The following is a 21,707-nucleotide window of genomic DNA, read 5'->3' as shown; positions in this document are numbered from 1 at the left end:
ATAACGAGTTGTGCAAGGCCGAGGCCAGGAATGATGTGCTGTGGTCTATGTTTTCAGCTATGCAATGCAGCTTGTATCTTCTTTTCACACTTAGTTCCAGGGGCTCCAGAAATGTCTAGACCAACATTTGTTTACGGCTTTTGTACTGACACAACTGTGCTAATTAATTAATGTGAATAGTTTCACTGGTCAAGCTGACCCCAGCCCGCTTGTTTGTTTTTTTTATCTCCTGATGAACTTAACACTGCCAACTGAAATTGGATTTCCCAGCCCTGTGACCTAATTTGTATAACAGCAACAGTGGAAAGTCGGGCATTCTTCACACTACCTCGGGCCTAGAGAGTTCAGTCATCAAACGTACACATTTTGTAGAGTGCGGTTCGAATAATCTATTTAACGTGTAATTACTGCATGCCACTGGATTAATAAGTAACTTTCAGAAATGTCAAAGAATGTGTGTAAGTGTGACATTAAGACTTTTAAAGCTGCTGAGTCTTCAAATAATTCATTAGTTATTAGATTTAAACAGTACTGCATTTATAGTTTTTAAATATATTTAGCATATTTAAGTGGTTTAAAAAAATAAAAGGTGTTAACTCTATTGTCGGTTCCAGGGTTTAAATATCAGGACATTTAAAGAAATTATCTTGTCTTCGTGAGATCGCCGAGGTAAATACAACCAAAGGTGAGCCTGGCATGTTACACACATTCATTATCTATTGAACAAAAACTAAGCAAAACTTTAGATGAAGACCTTGTAATTTAGCAATAATCAGTTTTCTGTATGGTGTTATTGGTCTCATTTGCCCCCCTCTTCTTCTTTGAGCAGTTTGTAAGCCCAACTCTCTTAGGGACCGCAGACTCTGACGGGCTCGTTGCAACACCTTGGTTCTTTTCTTTTTCAGCCATTCCAACGTGGATTTGCTGCTGAGCTCATTGCCCTGTTGCATGACCCACTTTCTGCCTTAGCTTGAGCTGTCAGACAGATGGCCTCACAATACTCTAGAATACTCGGTTTCAAGGTGGACTCAATGACTGCGATGAGCCCAGGTCCTGTGGCTGCAAAACAAACCCAAATCATCACGCCTCCACCACCGTGCCTTAAAGTTGATATGAGCGTTTGTGCTGATGTGCTGATATGTTTGTTTTCTCCAAATGTCGAGCTGTGTGTTTTGACCAAACACCTCCACTTTGCCATGTCCCTTTAAGAGGCTTTCTACTTCCAAATAAGAACCCTGTTCAGCCTTTTTCTAATTGTACTGTCGTGAACTTTAACATTTAACATGCTAACTGAGGCCTGTAGAGTCTGAGATGTAGCTCTTGGGTTTATTTCTGCATGATTTTTGAACATTGCACAGTCTGCCATTTGGATGAACTTTTTGAGATGACCACTACACAAAGCCAACATGTTTTTTGGGGGCATAAAGCAATCTGTGCTTGTTAAATTTTGCCTCTCTTGCTAAGCATTATACAACTACAACTACAACTAAATACCTTTTTAAGAGGGTAAAATAACTTCCACCAGTCTGATGGAAGAAGGAATACTGATTTTTTTTCATGTGTGATATCTGAGGTCTGGTAATAGAGGAGAAAAAGAAAGTCCTTTAGAGACTACACTAATCTTTCCAGAGCTCCAAAAGGAGCTGCAGATCAGAGGCGCTTACTTGGATGATTTGATCTTCATGGAAAAGTTGATCCCATTGTGCTCGGGAAAAATGAAGCACAGGTTGGAGAAAAAAAAAAATCACATTTAGCTCAACATGAGAAATCTGGTTTCAGCTTCATGTGCTCCTAATCTGCTCTTGGACTAACTGTTAAGACTTTGCATTAGCAGAGTGGTAATTGGATTCAGCAGAAATAACCTCACATCCTGTTTCCTGGAGCTACACTCTGCACCTGCACAGCCATGATCCCATATTAGATGAGCTGTCTTTATCGACTGACACTGAAAAATGGGTTTGACTGAGCAATGATACCATAATGCTGAAAATATGAGATATGTGACACGTGCCTAAAGTTTAAAGGTGCCTCATTTCTTTAAAGGCATATAACAGCCTCAGGTAATATCAGTAGTAAAATACAGCGGGTCGGTAAACTTAATGACATTTTCAGCATGTCCTCTGTCCTCTAATCTGAGGAAGCAGGCTCTGCTCGGTTTGTTGTTGAAGGCAGCAGCCTAAAAGGCCTCCTGCCCTTGATTCTCCACAACTGAAAGCTCATAGAGACAGATCTTCCAACGTATTGGCATGTGCTTAACCCCAAGCACTTTTCCTGTAGGGCACACAGAAGAGATAAAAGTGCTGCAACCAGTCTGCTTAACCTTTCACTTTAAAATCCAGAGGGGGAAACAACCTTTGTAGAGATGGACCTTCATTGATTTTCCCTCTGCCTTTAACACAGCCCACGTATTAACCACAAGGCTAGAAAAACATTTAGAGACGAGTCACAATCTGGTGGAATGGAAGTTTTTTTTCGTTTTGTTTCGTTTTTCTATGTAAAATATTCACTTCCTGTTGATAATGCACTTATAATAGTGTCACGATATGATCTCACCTGTGAAAAACTTCAAATTGGGGGTTTTATACTTTCATTATCTCCTTTGCTGCACGGTGGGGCGGTAATTAGCAACGTCGCCTCACAGCAAGAAGGTTCCAGGTTCAATTCCCGGCTGGGGCCTTTCTGTGTGGAGTTCGCATGTTCTCCCCGTGTATGCGTGGGATCTCTCCAGGTACTCCGGCTTCTTCCCACCCCCCAAAAACATGCATGTTCGGTTAATTGGTGGTGTACATTATCCTGTAGGTGTGAGTGTGAGCGCCCAGCCACTGGGGAGCACGAGCCAGTGTGTTTCTAGTGCCGGTCCCAAGCCCGGATAAATGGTGACGGTTGCATCAGGAAGGGCATCCGGCGTAAAACATGTGCAAAACCAATGATGCGAGATCGACTCACTGTGGCGACCCGTGATGAAGGCAGAGGCCGAAAGAAGCGGATACTTTCATTTATCCTGATTTGAGTGTGATTCACTGTCATTCATGGAGACAAAAAACAGGTGGTTAATTGATGGCAATACATATACTCATATATACATTCTTAGATTAAGTTTTCTGGGTATGTAATAATAACTGGTAATGATAAAAATGAATGCCATCATCCCACTTAGCCTCCCTCAAGCCTAAATATAATGTTTAAATATCATATCGATGTCATTTTGATGATTTCAGAGGCCTGTGGAGGCACAATTACAAGATTTTAACCCTGATACAAAGTTTTAGAGACTAGGGATTTTAAGCCAACCTATCCTCAGTCGCACTTACCTGAACTGAAAGCTGTTGGTGGAGTTAGAAGAAGTGGCACTTTAGTCGCATCTTCACAACTGTTTATTATCGTTTCATGTGACAGAACCAACAATCGATAGAACTCTAGGTGTATAACCTTTAATGTTACAGTACATGCCACTGCCGTTTATGCACATATAAAAAAATAGAAATCATTTGCTTTTAGAAATTGAAATTCAACACCAAAAATTCGAAGCTTCCAGCTCAGTTTGAAGTTACTAAAAGGTCACTTTATACCATCTTATATATATATTTATCTATATCTATATGTATATAGATATATTTAGATATACATATTCAGATGTGAGCAGCAGCACTACAGCTGTCAGCGCTAATGTTAATGTGATTCACAATCCATATCGACAGAAAAGCAGGTTATTACGAACTAAAGTCCTAAAAAAAATGCAGTGTGAATAGACAGATGCAAACTTAATTAATCTTTTAAGTTAAATCCATTGTAGAGTCACCGCTGTCAAATACTGACGTCCCTCCGTCTCAATGGGGGGAGAGTAAAAAAACACACAAACCCAGCTATGATGACTGTGTTACAACGGAGTCTGAAATGATTGTAACTGTGGTATAAAGTGCAACACAATAAAACATGTGAATGAAAAGTAAAAACACTCATCTCTACACGATCGATTCTGATCCAAAGAGAGAGAGAAAAAAGGAAAAAAAAGAACCTAAAACATTTCAAACGTCTCCTCCTCGCTGTCAGTTAGAAGGATTGGAAGATTGGCTGAGGCTTTCGTTGTCAGTTCTTTTGTCGTTTCAGGTTTTCTTCTCTGTTTTGGGGCCAACGATTCTGGCTTACGACGACTTCTGATATTCGAAACACGAAAATGTAGCAGAGCAGACGATGCGGTCACATGAGTTGAGATAGTAGGACGACAGCCAGATGCAGATTCCGCGTTCACATGCAAAGAGTGCCTTCACAAACGCAAGGAGCTGAGGTAAAGGTACGGTGGTGAAGCAGCGAGGAAGCATATTCCCCAAACCTTAGATGAATCCATTCCCAATACTTCCACCCTCTTCCATGAGGAGATTTCCTTTAAGACTGCACACTGTCATTTAGATGTTTACTCTTTGTGTTTGTATAAAGGCAGGAAATTGGTGAGCTTCAGAGGCACGAGTTGATGAAGTTGTCTTTGGACAGAGCCAACATCGCCGTTTCCAGTCTTTTTATGCCGCTAACTATTGACAGTGGTGCCACTGTTCTCATCTAAATCCACATAAAAGCAATAAAATAAGTAAGTAAGTAATTCAATGCTGGATAGAAGAGCCACTGATGATTTCCAGACCTCGCTTCGCTCCTTTGAGCGGTTCTTAAGCTGATTTACAGGTGCCCCGGTTTATTTGATGCGTCTCTACGCTGACAAAGCAAAACCACTTGAACAGCCACTGCAGCAGAAAAACATTTAGCTGTCTTCCTCATGTAGCGCCTGTCGGGATATTAGACGAAGAACTGAGGGCCACATCTGACTTCCTCCCTTTAATGAATACTCTCATCTGAAAGCCTGTTCAGTTTAGGAGCACACAGTTTACACTTTGCTGATGGATGTTGATTTAGTGATGCTGAAAACTCAACCTGAGCGCATTTGAATCCAGGAGCACAGCAAAGACTGTCTATAACGCTGATGCCAGCCCAGGCAGAAAGAACTTTATTAAACCGCCTCCACAGAATCTAAACGTAAGAAAACCAACCTGGGCGGACAAATTATGTCAGATTGTGGCACAAATGCAGCATTTCAGTGTTTTATGAAACTACAGCTGTCTAGAGGAAGAAGAGAAATGGCACGACAATGACAGAAGTTTATGTGCTGACTTTGCACTCGCAGATAACTTTTAAAAGCGTTCCAACTCGTGGCTGAAGTGACATCCTGGGCCCTCTTTGGTGGCTTTCTGTGGCTGGTTTGCCTGCGTGTCCTCTGGCTTCTGTTTGAAAATGAAACGCCCGGCCTGCATGTGTGCTGCGTTAGCCTGAAATGAGCATTTCGCATTTTTTAATCAGGCCTGAACGTAGATGTTGCCATAAAGTCGCTTTCCTACGCTGTACTTTGCTGGGGTACGACTAAAAAAAATCTGAGAACAAGGTGCAACAAAATCCATACTGTTAAACCTCAGGGGAGCACCAAAAACATGTCCTTAGCTTTGTCCAAAACCTTCTTTGATTCTTTTTCTACATTTTTAGCTCCCTCCAGAAACATGTTCTTAAAAAAATGGAACTAAATGAAATCAATGAAAACGGGTCTAAAGAAAAGTAAAAATTCTATCACATTCCAACACATTCCCGCCTAATCATTGACAATTTTTGCGGAGAATCAGCAGTGGGAGCAGGACCATCTCACCCACAGCTCAAAATAATATGAAAAGACACTCGACCTAAATAACTTCTTTCACATCAAACATTTAAAGCGAAGCACAGTCTGAGGTAAAAGCTACGCTCGGCTTACCTGACTCCAACCCAAACCTTTGTACAATCGAATAAAAATAGGTTTCAGTCGAGCTGACAGTTTTCCAGGCTGGTTTCGAACCTCGTACAGAATATCTGCGCCGCTTCTGCCTCCAGTCGTCAACATCTTGGGAGACGTTTGGGAAAACAAGGACTACGCTGCGCTCAAAATTTTATGGATGCTGTCTGAAGTCGACAGACGAGCAGAGAGAAAGCGAAAAGGTTTCACCCCGGGAGCTGCCGACGGCCTCCAGAACTGGCCGGAGTGATTCGGCGCCACTGATCCAACAGCAGTGTCAGGTCTATGAGGAGGTGCCGAAGGAGGCGGCGGTGCTCCTGCCAGTCTTCCGTTCGTAGTTTACAAGTCGCTGTCCCACCAGGTATCTGGAGGCGGAGGACAAATGAAGGTAACTGTTGTTTATACGTGTTATTTACACGATACATTCACAAAGTAAAATGCTTTAAATCTCATCCGCTCTTCTAAAGCGGGCTTTGCCCTTCCTTATACTCCCACCCTGAATGTTTGCCACATGAGAAAAGACCTCATCCTTTGTCACACTCACACAGTCTGACAAACTTCTCTTGTTGCCCCCATGTGTCAGCTGGCTAAAAACTGATCCTTTAAATGTCTACTAACTTGTCATTTTTGATGTGTTCATAGAGGCGCTTGAACTGGCGAATCTGAAAGGACAGGACGGCCAACAGCATGGTGACCATCATCAGAAAGGGATAGATTCTCCTGTCCACCAGCGTCTGCATGTCTGGCTGAACTCCTGCAAACAGTGAGTAACAAAAGTGTTAGCAGTGGAACGGAAAGCACAAAGAATCAATTCAAATGAGTCAAAAGCCCCTTTCACACTGCGACCCGCTATCTTAGCGGGTCCAAATTGCACCTTCGACCCGCGTCGAGCAATGTGAACGCTTGGTGTGTCAGGGTGACCCGTGTCGCCTGAAGCCGAGTTCAGGGCGAGTTGCCTAGTGGCAGAGCGTCACACGAAACACATAAAATGCTGGGCGTGTACAATGACGTAGGCACAAGCCATGCGTCGGTGAAATACACCTGTCTGCATTAAATTTTTCAAACAAACGATGGCGGGACACCTTGAGAACTCATTTTTGCAATGCAGTTCATGGAGATGTTACTTTACGGTGCCTCTTGCTGCGTGGGAAACCGCGCTCTCCCATCTTTCTCGCCAGCCCTTCCAGCAGAGGTCCATCTTTCACCGTCCCCGAAATGTGGCGGAAAATAACGTCCTCTGTTCGGGGGCTGAGGAGCTCGCGGACCTCCTTGTCTCCCCAGTTGGCCATCTTCAAAAACGTCTCCAACTTGATATAGGCTAAAACAGAGTGAAACTTGTCCTCACCTGTCGCTGTTGTTCTGAATCAGCTGTCCATTCTGTCTTTTAAACTCCTCACGTCACGCCCACGTCCGACCCGCGTCGATTGCGTTCACATCAAACTCGGCTCGGCAAAAAGACTAGGGTCCGACGCGGGTCGAAAGGCGAGTCGAGTTGACGCGGCAGCCCGGGTCGGCAGTGTGAACACAACAGCGGACACGCTAAATTCGCGAATTAAACGCGGGTTATTCGGCAGTGTGAAAGGGGCTAAAGATAAACATTAAAGGTCCAGTGTGGAGGATTCAGTTCCATCCAGCAGCACAAACCTTACCCTCCTCTTCCAAGCTGGCAGGAAGAAATACGGTGGAATAAGGTCATTATTTTGACACTGCAACGCAATTTTATCAATGGTAACGTGAGAATTCAATCAGCCCAGCAGCCTACTCCACTCGCGGGCTGCTTTCTGAGCCAAACCACTCTAATGCTGACAGTTACAGTACCTGGGGAGTGCCAAGAAGGACATGATACCTTCATGGGCTTTTCCTCTGGTTGCATTCGAACACCAATTTCAAACCCTGAAGCCAGCCAAGCTGAATCCAAATGATGCCGTAATTCCTCTGGCTGATATGAGCTCAGTAAACCACTGCTGGTCAATTCCTCTGTTATTTCATTATTTAGGGGCTAACGTTAGAAATTGTTGTTTATATGGGCCCTAAAGCTAGCTCTCTGTATGTAGAAGTATTACATATGATGTCCCTACAACATAACAACAAACAAGAAAGCGGTTCAGACAAAATGCAGTTTCAGCTGCTAAGTGATTGGATGTGTCACATATATTACTGCAGAATAATATCAAAATCCCACAAAAAGGAGGAAGAAAAACCAGAGCTATTCGTCCTCATTTTGCCATCTCTGACACGACTCGTAAAAACAGCAGAGCAGCGAGGATGGGAAGCAGCTGGGGGGAAATGGGAGAAACGGAGGAGGCAAAAACCCGTTCTCTATTTTCCCCCCACGAGCTTGAAAACCAGCGACTGATCGGGGGGGGGGGGGGGGGGCAGAGAAATCAGCGCTCTACCCTGACACATTACCTTTCAGAGAGACTCACCCAGCAGCGGCGTGATGCCGTTAGAGATGGTGTAGGGCACACAGAGAGACAGCAGCAGGACGCAAATGACCGGGGCGGCCAGCCTGCGCACGATGAAATGGAGGTCGATGTTTCTTATGCCGTTAGCATACACCTGCAGGAGTGAGACAGACATGCTTACTTTGTCTCAAAGACGGTTGAGCTCTTACCGTCCTTTATAAAAAAAGAGTCAAACTAGATTTTGAGAGAATATGCATCTTTCTGAGAGGCAATCTTAAATCTAAAGACCTCATCCGGGTTTTACCATCTTTCAGTGTATTCAAACATCACAGTTCCTATTTTGCCCCTTGTTGATCGGATGGAACTTTGCAGAATGTGAGACTGACCTGCTCAATGACTGTTTTCAGCCACCACTGAGGCCCCATCAGTGTTATGGCAGCAATGATCTTAGCATGAAGGACTCCCAAGGCCCAGTCCTGTAGGCAGAGAGAGGCAGAGTAATTACAGCAGACACAACAAAGTTTGCATGAAATTTCAACATCTCCTCTTAAAATGATCAGATGAGTAACCAGGTTTGACAAAGATGGCCTAGTAATGGCTCACTAATACACCAAAACATATCTGTGTGTACCAATTCAATCCTGGCATTTCTTTCCTCTTCAATATTACAACGATATTACAAAAACTTTCCGAAAAACAAAGCAGCACATTTATATTCTCATATACCTGCCAGGGGTAGAACAGAGGCGTCTGGTCCAGCGGGACTCTGAGAGGAGCAACGATGACCAGCTCAAACAGCAGACCCAACAGCAGAGGAATCCCCCCGGCTAGCATCACGGCCACCATAATGGTCTTGACGATCTGTTCTCACCAGACAAATAGACATTAAAATACACGTTTGCCATCCATTACATGAGAAGCCGTGTTTGTGCCTTTAGCTGGGCTGACAACGGGGAGAGAACGACATTACCATGAGCGTCCACTCGTGCACTTTGAGCAAGATGACGGTCCGTCCCTGTGGCATCCAGGACAGCAGCACTGTGCCAGCTCGAATGGACAGCCAGCAGACGTACAGGCCGCTGGCTGCTGTGTACAGCTCGTGAACCATCGCGCTGCCCATCCAGAGAGACATGAGCCAACGCCCCACACACACTGAGCAGGAGAACAAAGAGGAGGAAACAGAGGTGGGGGCACAGCGGTGACTTACTGAGGACAGGAGGAGGAGAGGCCATGTGCAGACAGTGCTTACTCTGAGCTCACCTGGCAGCGTAAGACATATCAGACTTGCTAGTAACAGAGTCACACACATGAAGACAACAAGCAGGATGATCTAAACAAAAGACAAACAGAATTCAAATGAGTATCACATTTCAATATGAGCAAATTTGTCTGTGATGTGATTAACTGCGCAGTTATAAGCACCTTGATGTGGAAGTTGGGGGGTCGGTGGTAAAGCTGGAAACCCACAGGCCCACCCTGCTGCAGAATGGCCTGGTGGGCAGCGTGAAGTCCCTCCCCCAGGCCAGGGATCCGGTTGTTGTTATGGCGACCGGGAAGGTTATTTGGTTGGTTTTCATCGTCCTCGTGGTCCCCCAGCAGGTATGAGTGGAGGTCGCTGTGGTGGAGCAAAGTTTCCTTTTACAACTTTGTGTGACCAAGAAGCAAAGAAAAACAAACACTCCAGCCTTTCTGCACGTCTCGTGCTTTTTCATAAGTGCAAATCTGCAACATGCGTGTGCCGGTGTGCCTTTCTGTGCGTGCACGTGGGACCTACAGCGCATATCCAGCTGTGAATGTCCAGGCGTGGACGACGCGTTTGAGCCACTGGCGAGTGTGGCCCTGCTCCAACAACGCCGGCAGAACGACCTGGAGGAGGAGCAGCTCCAGCGACAGCTCGCTGACCGGGGCATCGCTGCAAAGAGACCACAGAACAAGGTCACACTCACTTCAGGATAAAAAGCTGTGGAATCCAGCTCTTACTTTCTAAGCATCCGCTCATCTTCAGCTATCCAACAGTGAGAGTGTAATGATGATTTTGTGTACCTGTAAAGCATGACATTGTAGGGGAGGAAGGTGGGGAAGAGCAGTTTAATGATTCGGATTGGAAGCCAAAGCATCAGGAGAACTATGGAGCCAAACACCACCTGGTAACACACATACAAGATATTCATAACTAGTTGATCGCTTACACTACAGGCCATGTTCACAGTCATACAGGCTCAGCTGAGCTTTTTTTTCCATCACACACATTCACACACCGGTGAACACATCAGAGGCAACATGGTTCAGTGCCTTGCCCCAGGACACTTTGACATGTGGTCTGGAGAAGCCAGGGATCGAACCACCGACCGCTCAACTGGTAAACAACCCCAGTGTTGGCTTTTCCTGCAAGCTCACTACATTCTTACACATCAGCTCCAAAACATCCACACTATCCCACCACCAAAAGAAATGTCACGGTTACCATGTACAACATTGTCTGACATCTTTACACACAATCTTCAAAACACGCTGCAGTATCATAAATGACACAACGGGCTACTAATTGAACACAGAGCCATGTGTTGACAGCGGAGTCAATACAAGTAATGCTGGCATTAGCAGTGAATACAACTCCTGCCCAGGTCTCTCTGCTCCCAATTACAGCAGTGATGCTCTGCTTCACTTCCAGGGAGAAAGGCTCATACGACGTGACAGGAAACACCACAAACACAAGACCTGAACTGTAAAACACAGCGTACACTCCAAATCCTTTTACTGGATAACTTGTCCCCAGTTGGACCTGGCCAAAAAGTTATCCAGTGTATCATTCAGAACAATTACATTAACTGCACAGCATAATTGAACGGCAGTTACAGCTCGGTTTGGCCTTTTAATTGGACCGCCGTCCTCGTCCCAGTATACGTGGACATGAGGGGGGAAAACATTCCGAGACATTCCGCTGCTTCCAACTTTAACTATGGTTAAAAGGCTTCTTGTGGATGGCGTAGTCTTAACCGCATTACTTGAAAAAAGTCTTTTGATTTCTTATTTCAAGATTTCGATGTGCTACAGCTTCAGTCAAATGAGTATTTTAGGAAATTATTTTAAGCTCAAGCATGTTAATAAGACTCAGATTTTTCCTCTGTATGCTGACACCACTTAAGTTTTGGTAAAATAAGGGAAAGCATGCTAGACGCACTGAAGTTTGAGCGGGAACGTTCGTTTTAAACACCTCAGAGCCTAAAACATCACTCAGAGGTGTTAAGTTAATACGTATCCTTCGGAACATTGTTTTTTATTGTTCAGATGGCCTTGTATATATCATATATACATCAATCCCCAGGAACAACTACCAATACTTTTCTGTGAAAACGTACAAACTGTAATGACTTTGAAGGGAAAATTGCATGTAAAGCAGGAGGATATCTGACTGACCACTGAGAGTATAAACCTCCTGAGGTGTCGGTAGATGGGTAGATGGATCATCTCCTGCACTGGGTTGAAGTCTGGATCGTTCAGATTCCTCAAAAACCACAGCACACCGGGCCGAAGAACCTGTGGGTTAGAGCACAAATGTTCGTGCTCAAAAGGCTGATGGGTGTGAGTGTTTTCTTTTTTTCCTCTTTTGTCTTTCATTTCACCTCTCTGAGCAGAAGGATGAAGGAAGCGAAGTAGAAGACGTAGACCATGCCAACCAGCCAGTGGAGGAACATGGTGGTACCGGGAGCAGAGTCGAAACTCTGCTCTCTGTCCTTGAGAGTGGCGTCAAACATCTCCTGCAACAAATAACGGGTCAGCCATTTCAATACAGAAACAGCAAAATAATGTTTAAACATTCTTTTTTTGTTCTTCATTGAACGTGCACAACGCATCGCTGCGACTGCGTTTCATCTCTTTGGTTAGTCAGAAAGCGCCAGCATGTGGCTCAACTACACTCCGTATATGTTTGTCTTACCAGTGAACAAATGTCGAGCCACCAACCACAAATAAGCGGGAACAAGCCAATCTCCATGACAACCAGCAAGGACACCTGAGACATATAAAAGTTAAAAAAAACAAAACACTTGCAATTTAGTTTCTGTTTTAATGTTATCTGAATTTTTCCTCATCACGGTCTCAACTTTTTGCTAGTTTGATACAAACACAAAATAGAGACAGACAGCTGAGAACGCTCCAGTGCAAACATTTCACGAGTTTACCTTGACAACAATGTAGCAGACCCCCAGAAGGCGTCTGGACCGCTGGAAGCTCACCAATGAAGCCAATGCCTACAGGAGGAAAGGTTAAGGACTCACACGTCTCACGACTCATTTTCTTACTCACTTACTGCTTTTGAAACTCACTCTGGAAGTTTAAACATTACTGAACCACATAAAATGATACTGAATATGTATCGAACTGATCAAACGAAGCATACATGAACACCGTAAATATCATTTCACACACAAAGTGATGTGTGGCATGTGCAGGATACGTGGCAGACAATGAGAGCTCCAGCCAGGAGGACGTACCCCAGTATTGTGGTGATGAGGCCGTCAAAATGGGATGCTTTAACCTGCAAGAAAAAATAATAAACGCATTCCATCGCTGCAGGACGTCTGAAAACTACTGTGATCCCCCAACTGTGGTGGGTTCTCTTTATGCATCGTCGAGCACTTACGTGGTCTTCAAAACCCAGTCCAACCACTGAGAAATGGCCAATGTGATAGGGGCAAAATGCTAAAGGGAAATAAAGACACGAGGTCAGAGCTGCAGGAGCGGAAAAGGCAGACGTGACCGTCTCATACTGTATAACGGCCTCTTCATTGCTCAAGTATGGGGAACATAATGCTAAAGTCAGAGTCAAGACTTTGCATTATGATAAATAAAAAGCCGTCAAAGGTTCTTGGGGGCGACGCCTGCATGTAAAGGCAGGTTGGACTCACCAAAGACCAGGATGAAGAGCGTGTTGAGAGACACCACCCAGAAAACATGCTCCTACAGAAGACACGCAACATGGCCCTCATTCATTATCACACATTATTTTGAGGCTGCGCCGTTTCATCAAAGTGTTTGTATGAATATTCGTTTTCTCTTATTTGAACAAAAACCAACCATAAAAAAAAAAAAAAAAAAAACAGTGCTGAATACAATAATCTTTATTTGAATTTTGCAAAAAACTCCTGTAAAATAAATATGGGATGCATATCCATGGATATTAATCTTTATATCTTATCAATCATGGCCTTTATGGAGCATCTGTAAGGGACCAAAAGCAGCCTAATCATTAACATGGCACAGTGGGTCAGATTTACTGTCTTGCAGAATGAGGAAGCTGCAAACAGCCTTTGGTGGTGATAAACAGCTTTCAAATCTTTTAAAAGTTCAGTGCACAGGTAAAAATTTGAAAAGGAGAGAAAAAAAACATCAGCATGTAATTCTAATCTATTTGAAAACAGTTTCAACTGTGTGAGAGTGGTGTAATAGTGAGAGTTCATACTCACCAGGAAAACTAAGGAGCCATCCAGCCCCAGCATCTGAGACACACATCGAGCACAATGTCATAATCACTGCTTAAGACTCATGAATTAATATGGTAATACAAATTATTTCAGTGCAACCACAACTTCTGCTATTACAAAGCAGAAAACTTTGACTGATTCAGACTGCTATGCAGGCACACTATGCAGAGATGCACCGTTTCTGTTATGGAGGCCCAAATGTGTCATCTCACTGGGTCCACTCGCTTTCCAATGTTTTTTTGTTTTGTTTTCAATGGCCATAGTACGGCACCTTATGATAAAAAAAAAAAAACACATTCTCACTCTTTCCCAGGTCAGCTCCTCTGCTGCTCTGTCCCACTCCAGGGCGTTCCAGTTCAAATCCTCTGCAAAGAGACACCCACAGAGGAACAGGTAAGGAATAACAATGTGGCTGCACTCTTCCATAGGTGGTTACAGGCACACAGACTGACAACACCACCATATGTGTTCAATCTGAAAGAAATACGTCCATCGACTTACACCGACCACATTGCCACACTACGCGTTAATTCCCCATCATTAACTTTTCTTTTTTTAGTTTTAATTTTGGTGAAAATTTAGTAATTATGTTTCCCAAAAACCCAAATCCTGTCTCTCTGATCACTGACCTTGTCCTCCATTGTTGGCATCGGCAGCGTCCTCCTCCCTACCCTCTTCCTCCTCCTCGTCGTCTTCATCTTCTTCCCCATCATCATCTCCTTCATCGTCATCCTGTTCGGCTTCGTCTCCGTTGTCGCGCGGGTTGGGAGGTACCTGCTCGTCAGGACCCGGGTCTGCGGGTTGCTGGGCGGCAGCGGCACCTGCAGCAGCCTGCCCGTCGCCTGCGGCGTTAGCGCCGGGGTCCTGCAGAGCCATGAAATAATTCAAAGACATTGACAACGATAAAAAAAATGTAATGCAAGTGTGACCCTACAACTACACAATAATGTGGTTTGAACACTGAGGCTGAGCAGTATGCAGAGACGACGATTATCCGTCTCACACACGGACACACAAGAACTTTGCCTACCGTCAGCATAAACCAAACTCACCTCGTTCGCCTGCGCAGGGCCGTTGGGCTGGTTCGGAATCAGAGGAGGTGGATTCTGCTCTAACCACTGTGGGGCACCACCGTGGACGATCTGCTCTCTGAGCCACACCAGACTGATGAAGGCACACAGCGTGCATGTGACCACAAAACAGCCCTGGAGGCAGTCAGCGAGCAGGTTCTGCCTACGGGTAAGACATTTTCTCAGTTTTTGCATCACGTCAGCCACAAACACTGCAACCGTTTTTAGACGAATCGGAGCAAAGGTGAGAGAATGGGAAAACAATCCACTGCAGGAGTCAGTGAATGAGACCCCTTTGCATCTTTATAACCTTTAAACAACTTTTAAGAGCAGGGGATGGTGGTTCAACTGATGTGAAAAATAATGAAAGCCTAAAGCAATGAATGAATGGCTGAAGTTAGAGAATGTACATGAAGATGGGTAACAACTCCAATGAAATAAATCCAAAATATATCAATTGCCTCTTCATACTAAAAACATGCAGTTTAGAACCAGTTAAATGAACACGTTTGGATCACGATGGGTGATCTGTATTAAGAGGTATTCTAGCACCTTAACGCCTGAATTTATATAGCTGTATATAAAAAAATGTTTTGTGTGTGTTTTAGCCTTTAAGCAGATGGTAAATAATGCTGAGATTATTAATTTCACTTTTGCACAAAAAATAAATAGAATTTTTGGTATTGGGGGAATAAAGATGTTATCACAGCTGGTTGATAGAGTCAAAAGGTTTGTAGCATATATGCAACAATAGGCGTTAAGGGGTTAGTTTACCTGACAGGGCTGCAGGGGTATGTCAGAAAAAGGTTTGGCCCATGATAAACAGTGATGGATAAAAGAGAAAAAACCAAGACCGGAGACTTACGTTGAAAGCATATCTAATGGCAGAGTAAGAAGAGAGCTCACGGAGCCGGTAAATAAACACTTGTAGATGCGACCTGTTGGGGAAAGAACAAAAATAATGACAATAATATCAACAAACACATCAAGAGAGCAACTTCTCTAACTTTCAGCTAGCAAAGAACTTGCATTTCACAGTAAAATTGGGAAATATTTTACCAAAAGACATATTAGGAGTTGTCGATGTTTAGGACCGAAATGTGCTGCTGGTGGCAAATGAATTCAATTCAATTCAATTCAAAATACTTTATTTATCCCAGAGGGAAATTAAATGTTGATGTAGCTCAATTAAATCAAAGAGTTATTATAGATGCTGATGGCTGTGGGCAGGAAAGATTTCCTGTAGCGGTCCGTTTTGCATCCAAACTGAAGAAGCCTTTGACTGAAGAGACTCTGTTTTCTGATAACAGTCTCATGGAGAGGATGTTCAGGGTTGTCCATAATTCTCTTGATTTTATGCAAAATCCTTCTTTGCATTATTGTCTCCAGAGGTTCCACAGTCGTCCCCAGAACAGAACCAGCCTTCTTTATCAGGTTGTTGAGTCTTTTTAGGTCCCTGGTTCTGATGCTGCTGCCCCAACAGATGACGCAAGAGGAAATGACGCTCTCAACAACAGACTTGTAGAAGATCTGCAACATCTTGTTGCAAACCTTGAAGGACCTTAGCTTCCTCAAGAAGTACAGTCTGCTCTGTCCTTTCTTGTAGATTGCTTCACTGTTGTGTCTCCAGTCCATTCTGTTGTCCACATGAACACCAAGGTATTTATATTCCTCAACCACCTCCACTTCTTCTCCCATGATGGAAACAGGGTTTGATCTGACCTTGTTTCTCCTGAAATCTACAATCATCTCCTTTGTTTTGTTAACATTCAAGATGAGATGATTGTTCCCACACCATGCCACAAAGCGGTCCACCAGCTCTCTGTACTCAGCTTCTTGTCCATCTCTGATACACCCGACAACTGCAGAGTCATCTGAATATTTCTGTAGATGACAGGAGTCTGACTTGTACTGGAAGTCTGAAGTGTACAGAGTGAAAAGGAATGGTGAGAGTACAGTCCCCTGTGGTGCTCCTGTGCTGCTGATCACCTGGTTAGACACACAATTCTTCAGTCTGACAAACTGTGGTCTGTTTGTCAGGTAGTCATTAATCCAGGTGATTGTTGAGGCCTCCACCTGAGTCTTCTGGAGTTTCAGACTAAGCAGATCAGGCTGGATTGTGTTAAATGCACTGGAGAAATCAAAGAACATGATCCTCACAGTGCTGCCTGCTTTATCCAGATGACAGTGGGTTTGTTGAAGCAGGTGTATGATAGCGTCTTCAACTCCAACTCCATGGCGATAAGCAAACTGCAGGGGGTCCTGATATGTGCTGGTTTGCTTACACAGGTGGGTCAACAGGAGTCTCTCCAGGACCTTCATGATGTGGGATGTCAGGGCAACAGGTCTGTAGTCATTGATGTCAGAAGGGTGAGTTGTCTTTGGTACCGGAACCAGACAGGATGTCTTCCACAACAGTGGTACCTTCTCTTGGGTCAAGCTAAGGTTGAAAATGTGTTGCAGAATCCCACAGAGCTGCTCTGCACAGGCCTTCAGGACTCGGGGGCTGACACCATCTGGACCTGCAGCCTTGTTCCGGTTCAGTCTTTCCAACTGCCTCTTCACCTGACTTCTAGAAACAGAAAAGTGGGAGGGGGAGGCAAAGACAGCAGCATCTCCTGATTGGGTTGATGACAAACTAGTGGAAGCAGAAGAATCCATGACTGAGGTGGAGGTGGAGATGTTACAGGAAAGCTGTGGGTCAGAGGAGGGTGGGATGTCTCTTTGGCTGGGAACAGGATGGGAGGATGGTGAGCTTGTTCCTGAACTGAACCTGTTGAAGAATGTGTTCAGCTCATTTGCTCTGTCCAGACTTCCATCCATCCGATCCTCCCTCTGCTTGAGGCCTGTGATCTTCTTCATTCCTGACCACACATCTCTGATATTGTTCCTCTGCAGTTTACTCTCAAGCTTCTTTCTATACACCTCCTTGCTCTCTCTTATCTTGACTTTGAGCTGCTTCTGTATACTCCTCAGTAACTCCCTGTCTCGCTCCCTAAAGGCTCTTTTTTTCTTGTTCAATAGTTCCTTTAGCTCACTGGTGATCCAGGGTTTGTTATTAGGGAAGCATCTCACTGTTCTGGTGGGGATGGTGTTGTCCACACAGAAGTTTATATAGTCAGTCACACACTCAGTCATGGCATTAATGTACTCTCCATGTGGCTTACAAAGAGAAATCCAATCAGTTGCATCAAAACAACCCTGTAAGGCTTCTTCAGCTTCCTCTGACCACTTTCTAACAGTCCTTTTTATGACAGGTAGTCTCTGGACAAGGGGTTTATATGCTGAACAGAGAAAAACAAGGTTGTGATCTGATTTTCCCAGGGGAGGTCTTGATTTGGAAATGTATGAATCCTTGACATTTGTGTAAAACAAATCCAATGTCTTGTTTTCTCTGGTAGAGCAGCTGACAAACTGTTGAAAAGTTGGCAGTGTAGCAGAGAGTGAGGCATGATTAAAATCACCAGATATTGCCACAAAAGAATTGGGGTGTTGAGTCTGTATCTTAGCAACAACGGAACTGATGACATCACATGCAGTGTCGGCAACAGCTGAGGGTGGAATGTAAACAGCCACCAAAACAACACTGGTGAACTCTCTTGGCAAATAATATGGACAAAAACTTACTGCCAATAGTTCAATGTCAGGACTGCAGATACGACTCTTCACAGTAACATGTCCTGGGTGACACCATCTGTTGTTGACAAGCACTGCCAATCCACCCCCTTTCCTTTTCCTGCTACTATTTATATCTCGATCTGCTCGTACAGTCAGGAAGCCCGGCAGAGAGACGCTGGAGTCGGGTATATGATCCTGTAGCCATGTCTCAGTAAAACACATAATGCTACATTCCCGATATTCTTGCTGAGTCCTTATCAAGGCTAAAAGTTCATCCAACTTGTTAGCTAACGATCTTACATTTCCCATGATGCAGGATGGCAGAGATGGTTTGAACTTCTTCTTCTTTCTTTCTCTCCTCTTTGCTCCTGCTCTGCATCCACGACGCCTCCTTTTCAATTCCAGTGGGATTTCTGGCTTCAGTTGTCGAATTATTTCTGCTTTTCCAATGTTATTCAGCTGCTCCCTGTTGTAAACCACCTTGTTGCTATGGTGATGCATCATGACAAAAGAGTAAAATATACAAAAGTATTGGGAAAAATTAATCCAGCTGCACAGCATCCAAGGCAGGAAGGAACAGTTGTCCAAAAAATGCAATTTCTTCCAAGAAATAACAGGAATGAAATTTAGAAAAAAAGAAAAATCTCAATGTGAGGTACAGAGCTACTCCAACATGCTGCCACCCTCAGCAGCGCATTCTAGAAGAAGTATTACAACAAATTTGCTCTTATCAAACGAGCCCAAAATTTCTGACTATGTTCAGACTACAGAGTGTCCTGCTGCGAGCTCTTACTGTCAAGACGGTTGCCAAGGATCATGCAGGCGGTCCGTGTACTCACCAGGCTTCAATGATCTCACTTCACATTCACTTTGAATGAGGTGATCTTTGTGCATCGCCCAAATTAAACGGGTCTGTTAATTCCCCTTTATTTGGCCATGCAGGCACCAGCCAATCAAACCATTTAAACCATTGTCATCAGAATTCCAAAATGTCAAAACAATAACCCGTGGCATACTTGGCATTTATTCTTAATGGAAGCTGAACTCCGGTGAAAGCTGAATTAGATTCTCAATCAAAGCACAAACTTATGGCTTAAAAAGGGACACATTTCCTTTTAACTATACAGACATAATGCGTTTACCTATTTTGATGTTGCAGAAAAAGTATCGTTTGCAAAGTACAAGGTGAGAACTGTGTTATGTCTGCAAGAGGGTGTGAACAATGACGGACAACGATACAAATGATGTCTACTTTCTTTGACCAATCAAAGAACTGAGAAGGTAACTGACAGATTCGTGTACAGAAAAAAAACAATCTCTCCATGTCAACTAAGGTGTGGCTTACATGCTGTCAGAGGCACTACACCTAGCCAGGCAAAGGCTACCAGTGTGTAGTGGAACCAGTATCTGATGGCCGTTCCGATACTGGTGACCAGACCTGCAAAAATATCCTGGACAGGCAAGCGAGGCGGCATGTCCGGAGAGTAGACTGGAGAGGTGAGAGAACAGACAAACTGGTCATTTAGAGGAGCTTCCAACAAATGAATGAACTGTGGAGGGATTGAACGATTTTCCAGGGAAAAACGAGCAACTTACTTGGTGTGAATGCAAACCTGTGTTTGCATAATTCACAGTATTCTTTTCTACTGTGTTTTAGCCACTGCAGTAAGCTGTGAAGACAAAAGGACACGTCAAAGAGTTTTCCCTCTCTGGCCCACAGAAAGTTTCCCGTGGGTCCAAAGAAAAAACGCAGCCGTGCCGAGTATTGGACATTTCTTTGTCCTACAGTCTGCGTCTGACCTTAAATACAGTTTATCAGGTGTGTAATTATCCGTCTACATAAATACATGTTTTTTGACAGCGAATAATGCAACTATAACCACCTTTAAACAAACATTTTATTCACTGACATACCACTCCTGGTGGATAAACTTGATGCTGCCAGTGCAAACACAGGGGTGATAGAGGGGCTTGTCCTGGGTCCCCTCTGACCGACATACTCGGCAGATGTCTGCTGTGCAAAAAACACACAAAAACACAAGTGGATAAGATCCTGTTGACCCTGTATAACCCTGTGTCGTTTCAGCGATTTGACCTGGCAGTGCGTTTCATTACCAATCCACATTGTCAAACTGCCTTGCACAATTAATGTGAGCTTTGTGTAGGGGACAGTCTTCAAATGTGTGTCAATGTGGAAAACAAGATACATTTGTCATGATACGAACATGTGACGAGCACGGGGCGACCGGGCCAAACTATAATCCTTGGATTACCAGTGTAGCTCAATGACCAAAGTAGAGTTACTATAATTAGCCAGCGATGACAGCATTCAGGATGCCCTTAGTATTTACTGGCTGTGATAAATTACTGCAAATTATACCGATATGAACTAAGCATTGGGCAAAAAAAAAAAAAAAAAAAAGAGTTATATTTTATTTTGTCGAAAAACTAGTTCTGTACATTTTTACAAGATTACAAACAATAATTACAACTGCGAGATAAAACATTATGACGAGGGAATTAATATCGCTGGAGCATTAGGTCGTGATAAATAACTATACACATAATAAACGAGCATTGCTATCTGGCTGAAGTGGCTCAGCGGCGGCTCGCCGTATCGCTACTGTGTTACTGTACGTAATGTTGTGATAACGGTTACGTTCTATACACTTAATCCACGTCATCCTGTAAGATAATAATTAACGATATAACGTGAATCTGAACTGTTAAATTGTATTTCCTTATGATTTCAGACATTGCCCCAACTCAAGTGGTTCATATCCCATTTCTCACTGCGAAACAACAGCACCCTGTCGCTGTTTCATTTACAGCTCTTGGGTAACGGCTGTAAGCTAATGCCCGTTAGCTGGTTAGCTAAGGCTAATTTGCTAGCGGTTTCGTGACAATGTCATCGTTCCAGGAGACATAATACCCATTTTTTTGCCATTGAACATAGTTAAATGTGCCAGGCTGTGACTCATACTGTGTTATTATTATTAGAGGTATAACAAATTAACGCCAACAATACGGTAATTAAGTTTCAACATAAGCTACCTTCCTCCCCGGTGTCCATCTTGACTGGCTGCTAAGGCAGCCCTGCACAAAAGCAGTATTCCGGTAAGACAGTCAGTATAAAAGCAATGGCCGCTTGCTATCTACATCTAAACATTTCAAGTTAGTGTTTTGTTGAAGCTGCGACAGTCTTTTGACGGCACCATACGTTTCAAGATTTGAAAGAGAGCTTATTTTAGGTAACAGTTCGTTCGCTAGCGGTCAGGACATGCTCAAAGCATCAACACGTGATTGTGCCGTATTTTCACCACTAGAT

At 43.8% G+C, this 21,707-nt stretch overlaps 1 protein-coding gene across 2 annotated transcripts; it reads right to left on the bottom strand.

Moving 5' to 3' along the window:
* Positions 1-3,351: 3,351 nt before the first annotated feature.
* Positions 3,352-21,676, bottom strand: LOC142399225 (E3 ubiquitin-protein ligase MARCHF6-like). Of its 2 annotated transcripts, none has more exons than XM_075483763.1 (26): positions 21,434-21,676; positions 20,294-20,393; positions 19,976-20,049; positions 19,725-19,868; positions 15,627-15,699; positions 14,744-14,924; positions 14,321-14,555; positions 13,995-14,056; positions 13,674-13,706; positions 13,116-13,167; positions 12,851-12,909; positions 12,665-12,745; positions 12,390-12,458; positions 12,146-12,220; positions 11,832-11,966; positions 11,626-11,745; positions 10,252-10,352; positions 9,983-10,120; positions 9,631-9,823; positions 9,469-9,538; positions 9,179-9,360; positions 8,935-9,069; positions 8,595-8,684; positions 8,230-8,362; positions 6,422-6,557; positions 3,352-6,168 (listed from the first exon to the last, which is right to left on the bottom strand). In XM_075483763.1, exons 1-26 carry the CDS (start codon positions 21,450-21,452, stop codon positions 6,087-6,089), a joined length of 2,772 nt encoding a protein of 923 aa, XP_075339878.1. In that variant the 5' UTR covers positions 21,453-21,676; the 3' UTR covers positions 3,352-6,086. The 2 variants fall into 2 exon arrangements, with proteins under 2 accessions (XP_075339878.1, XP_075339879.1); XM_075483764.1 differs by having other exon boundaries at positions 20,294-20,390.
* Positions 21,677-21,707: the final 31 nt, after the last annotated feature.

Source organism: Odontesthes bonariensis, chromosome 14, assembly GCF_027942865.1.
Source record: "Odontesthes bonariensis isolate fOdoBon6 chromosome 14, fOdoBon6.hap1, whole genome shotgun sequence".
Taxonomy (NCBI): Eukaryota; Metazoa; Chordata; class Actinopteri; order Atheriniformes; family Atherinopsidae; genus Odontesthes; species Odontesthes bonariensis.
The sequence above is the reverse complement of the archived record's forward strand: the minus strand, read 5'-3'. Positions and strand labels throughout refer to the sequence as shown.

Bases quoted from the DNA above. Each gene is read 5' to 3' on its own strand.
- LOC142399225 (XM_075483763.1), bottom strand. The intron at 12,459-12,664 runs GTATCCTGCACA...TTCCTCCTGTAG, and splicing joins GAGCTCTCATTGTCTGCCAC to GCATTGGCTTCATTGGTGAG. The intron at 12,221-12,389 runs GTAAACTCGTGA...TATATGTCTCAG, and splicing joins TCTGCTACATTGTTGTCAAG to GTGTCCTTGCTGGTTGTCAT.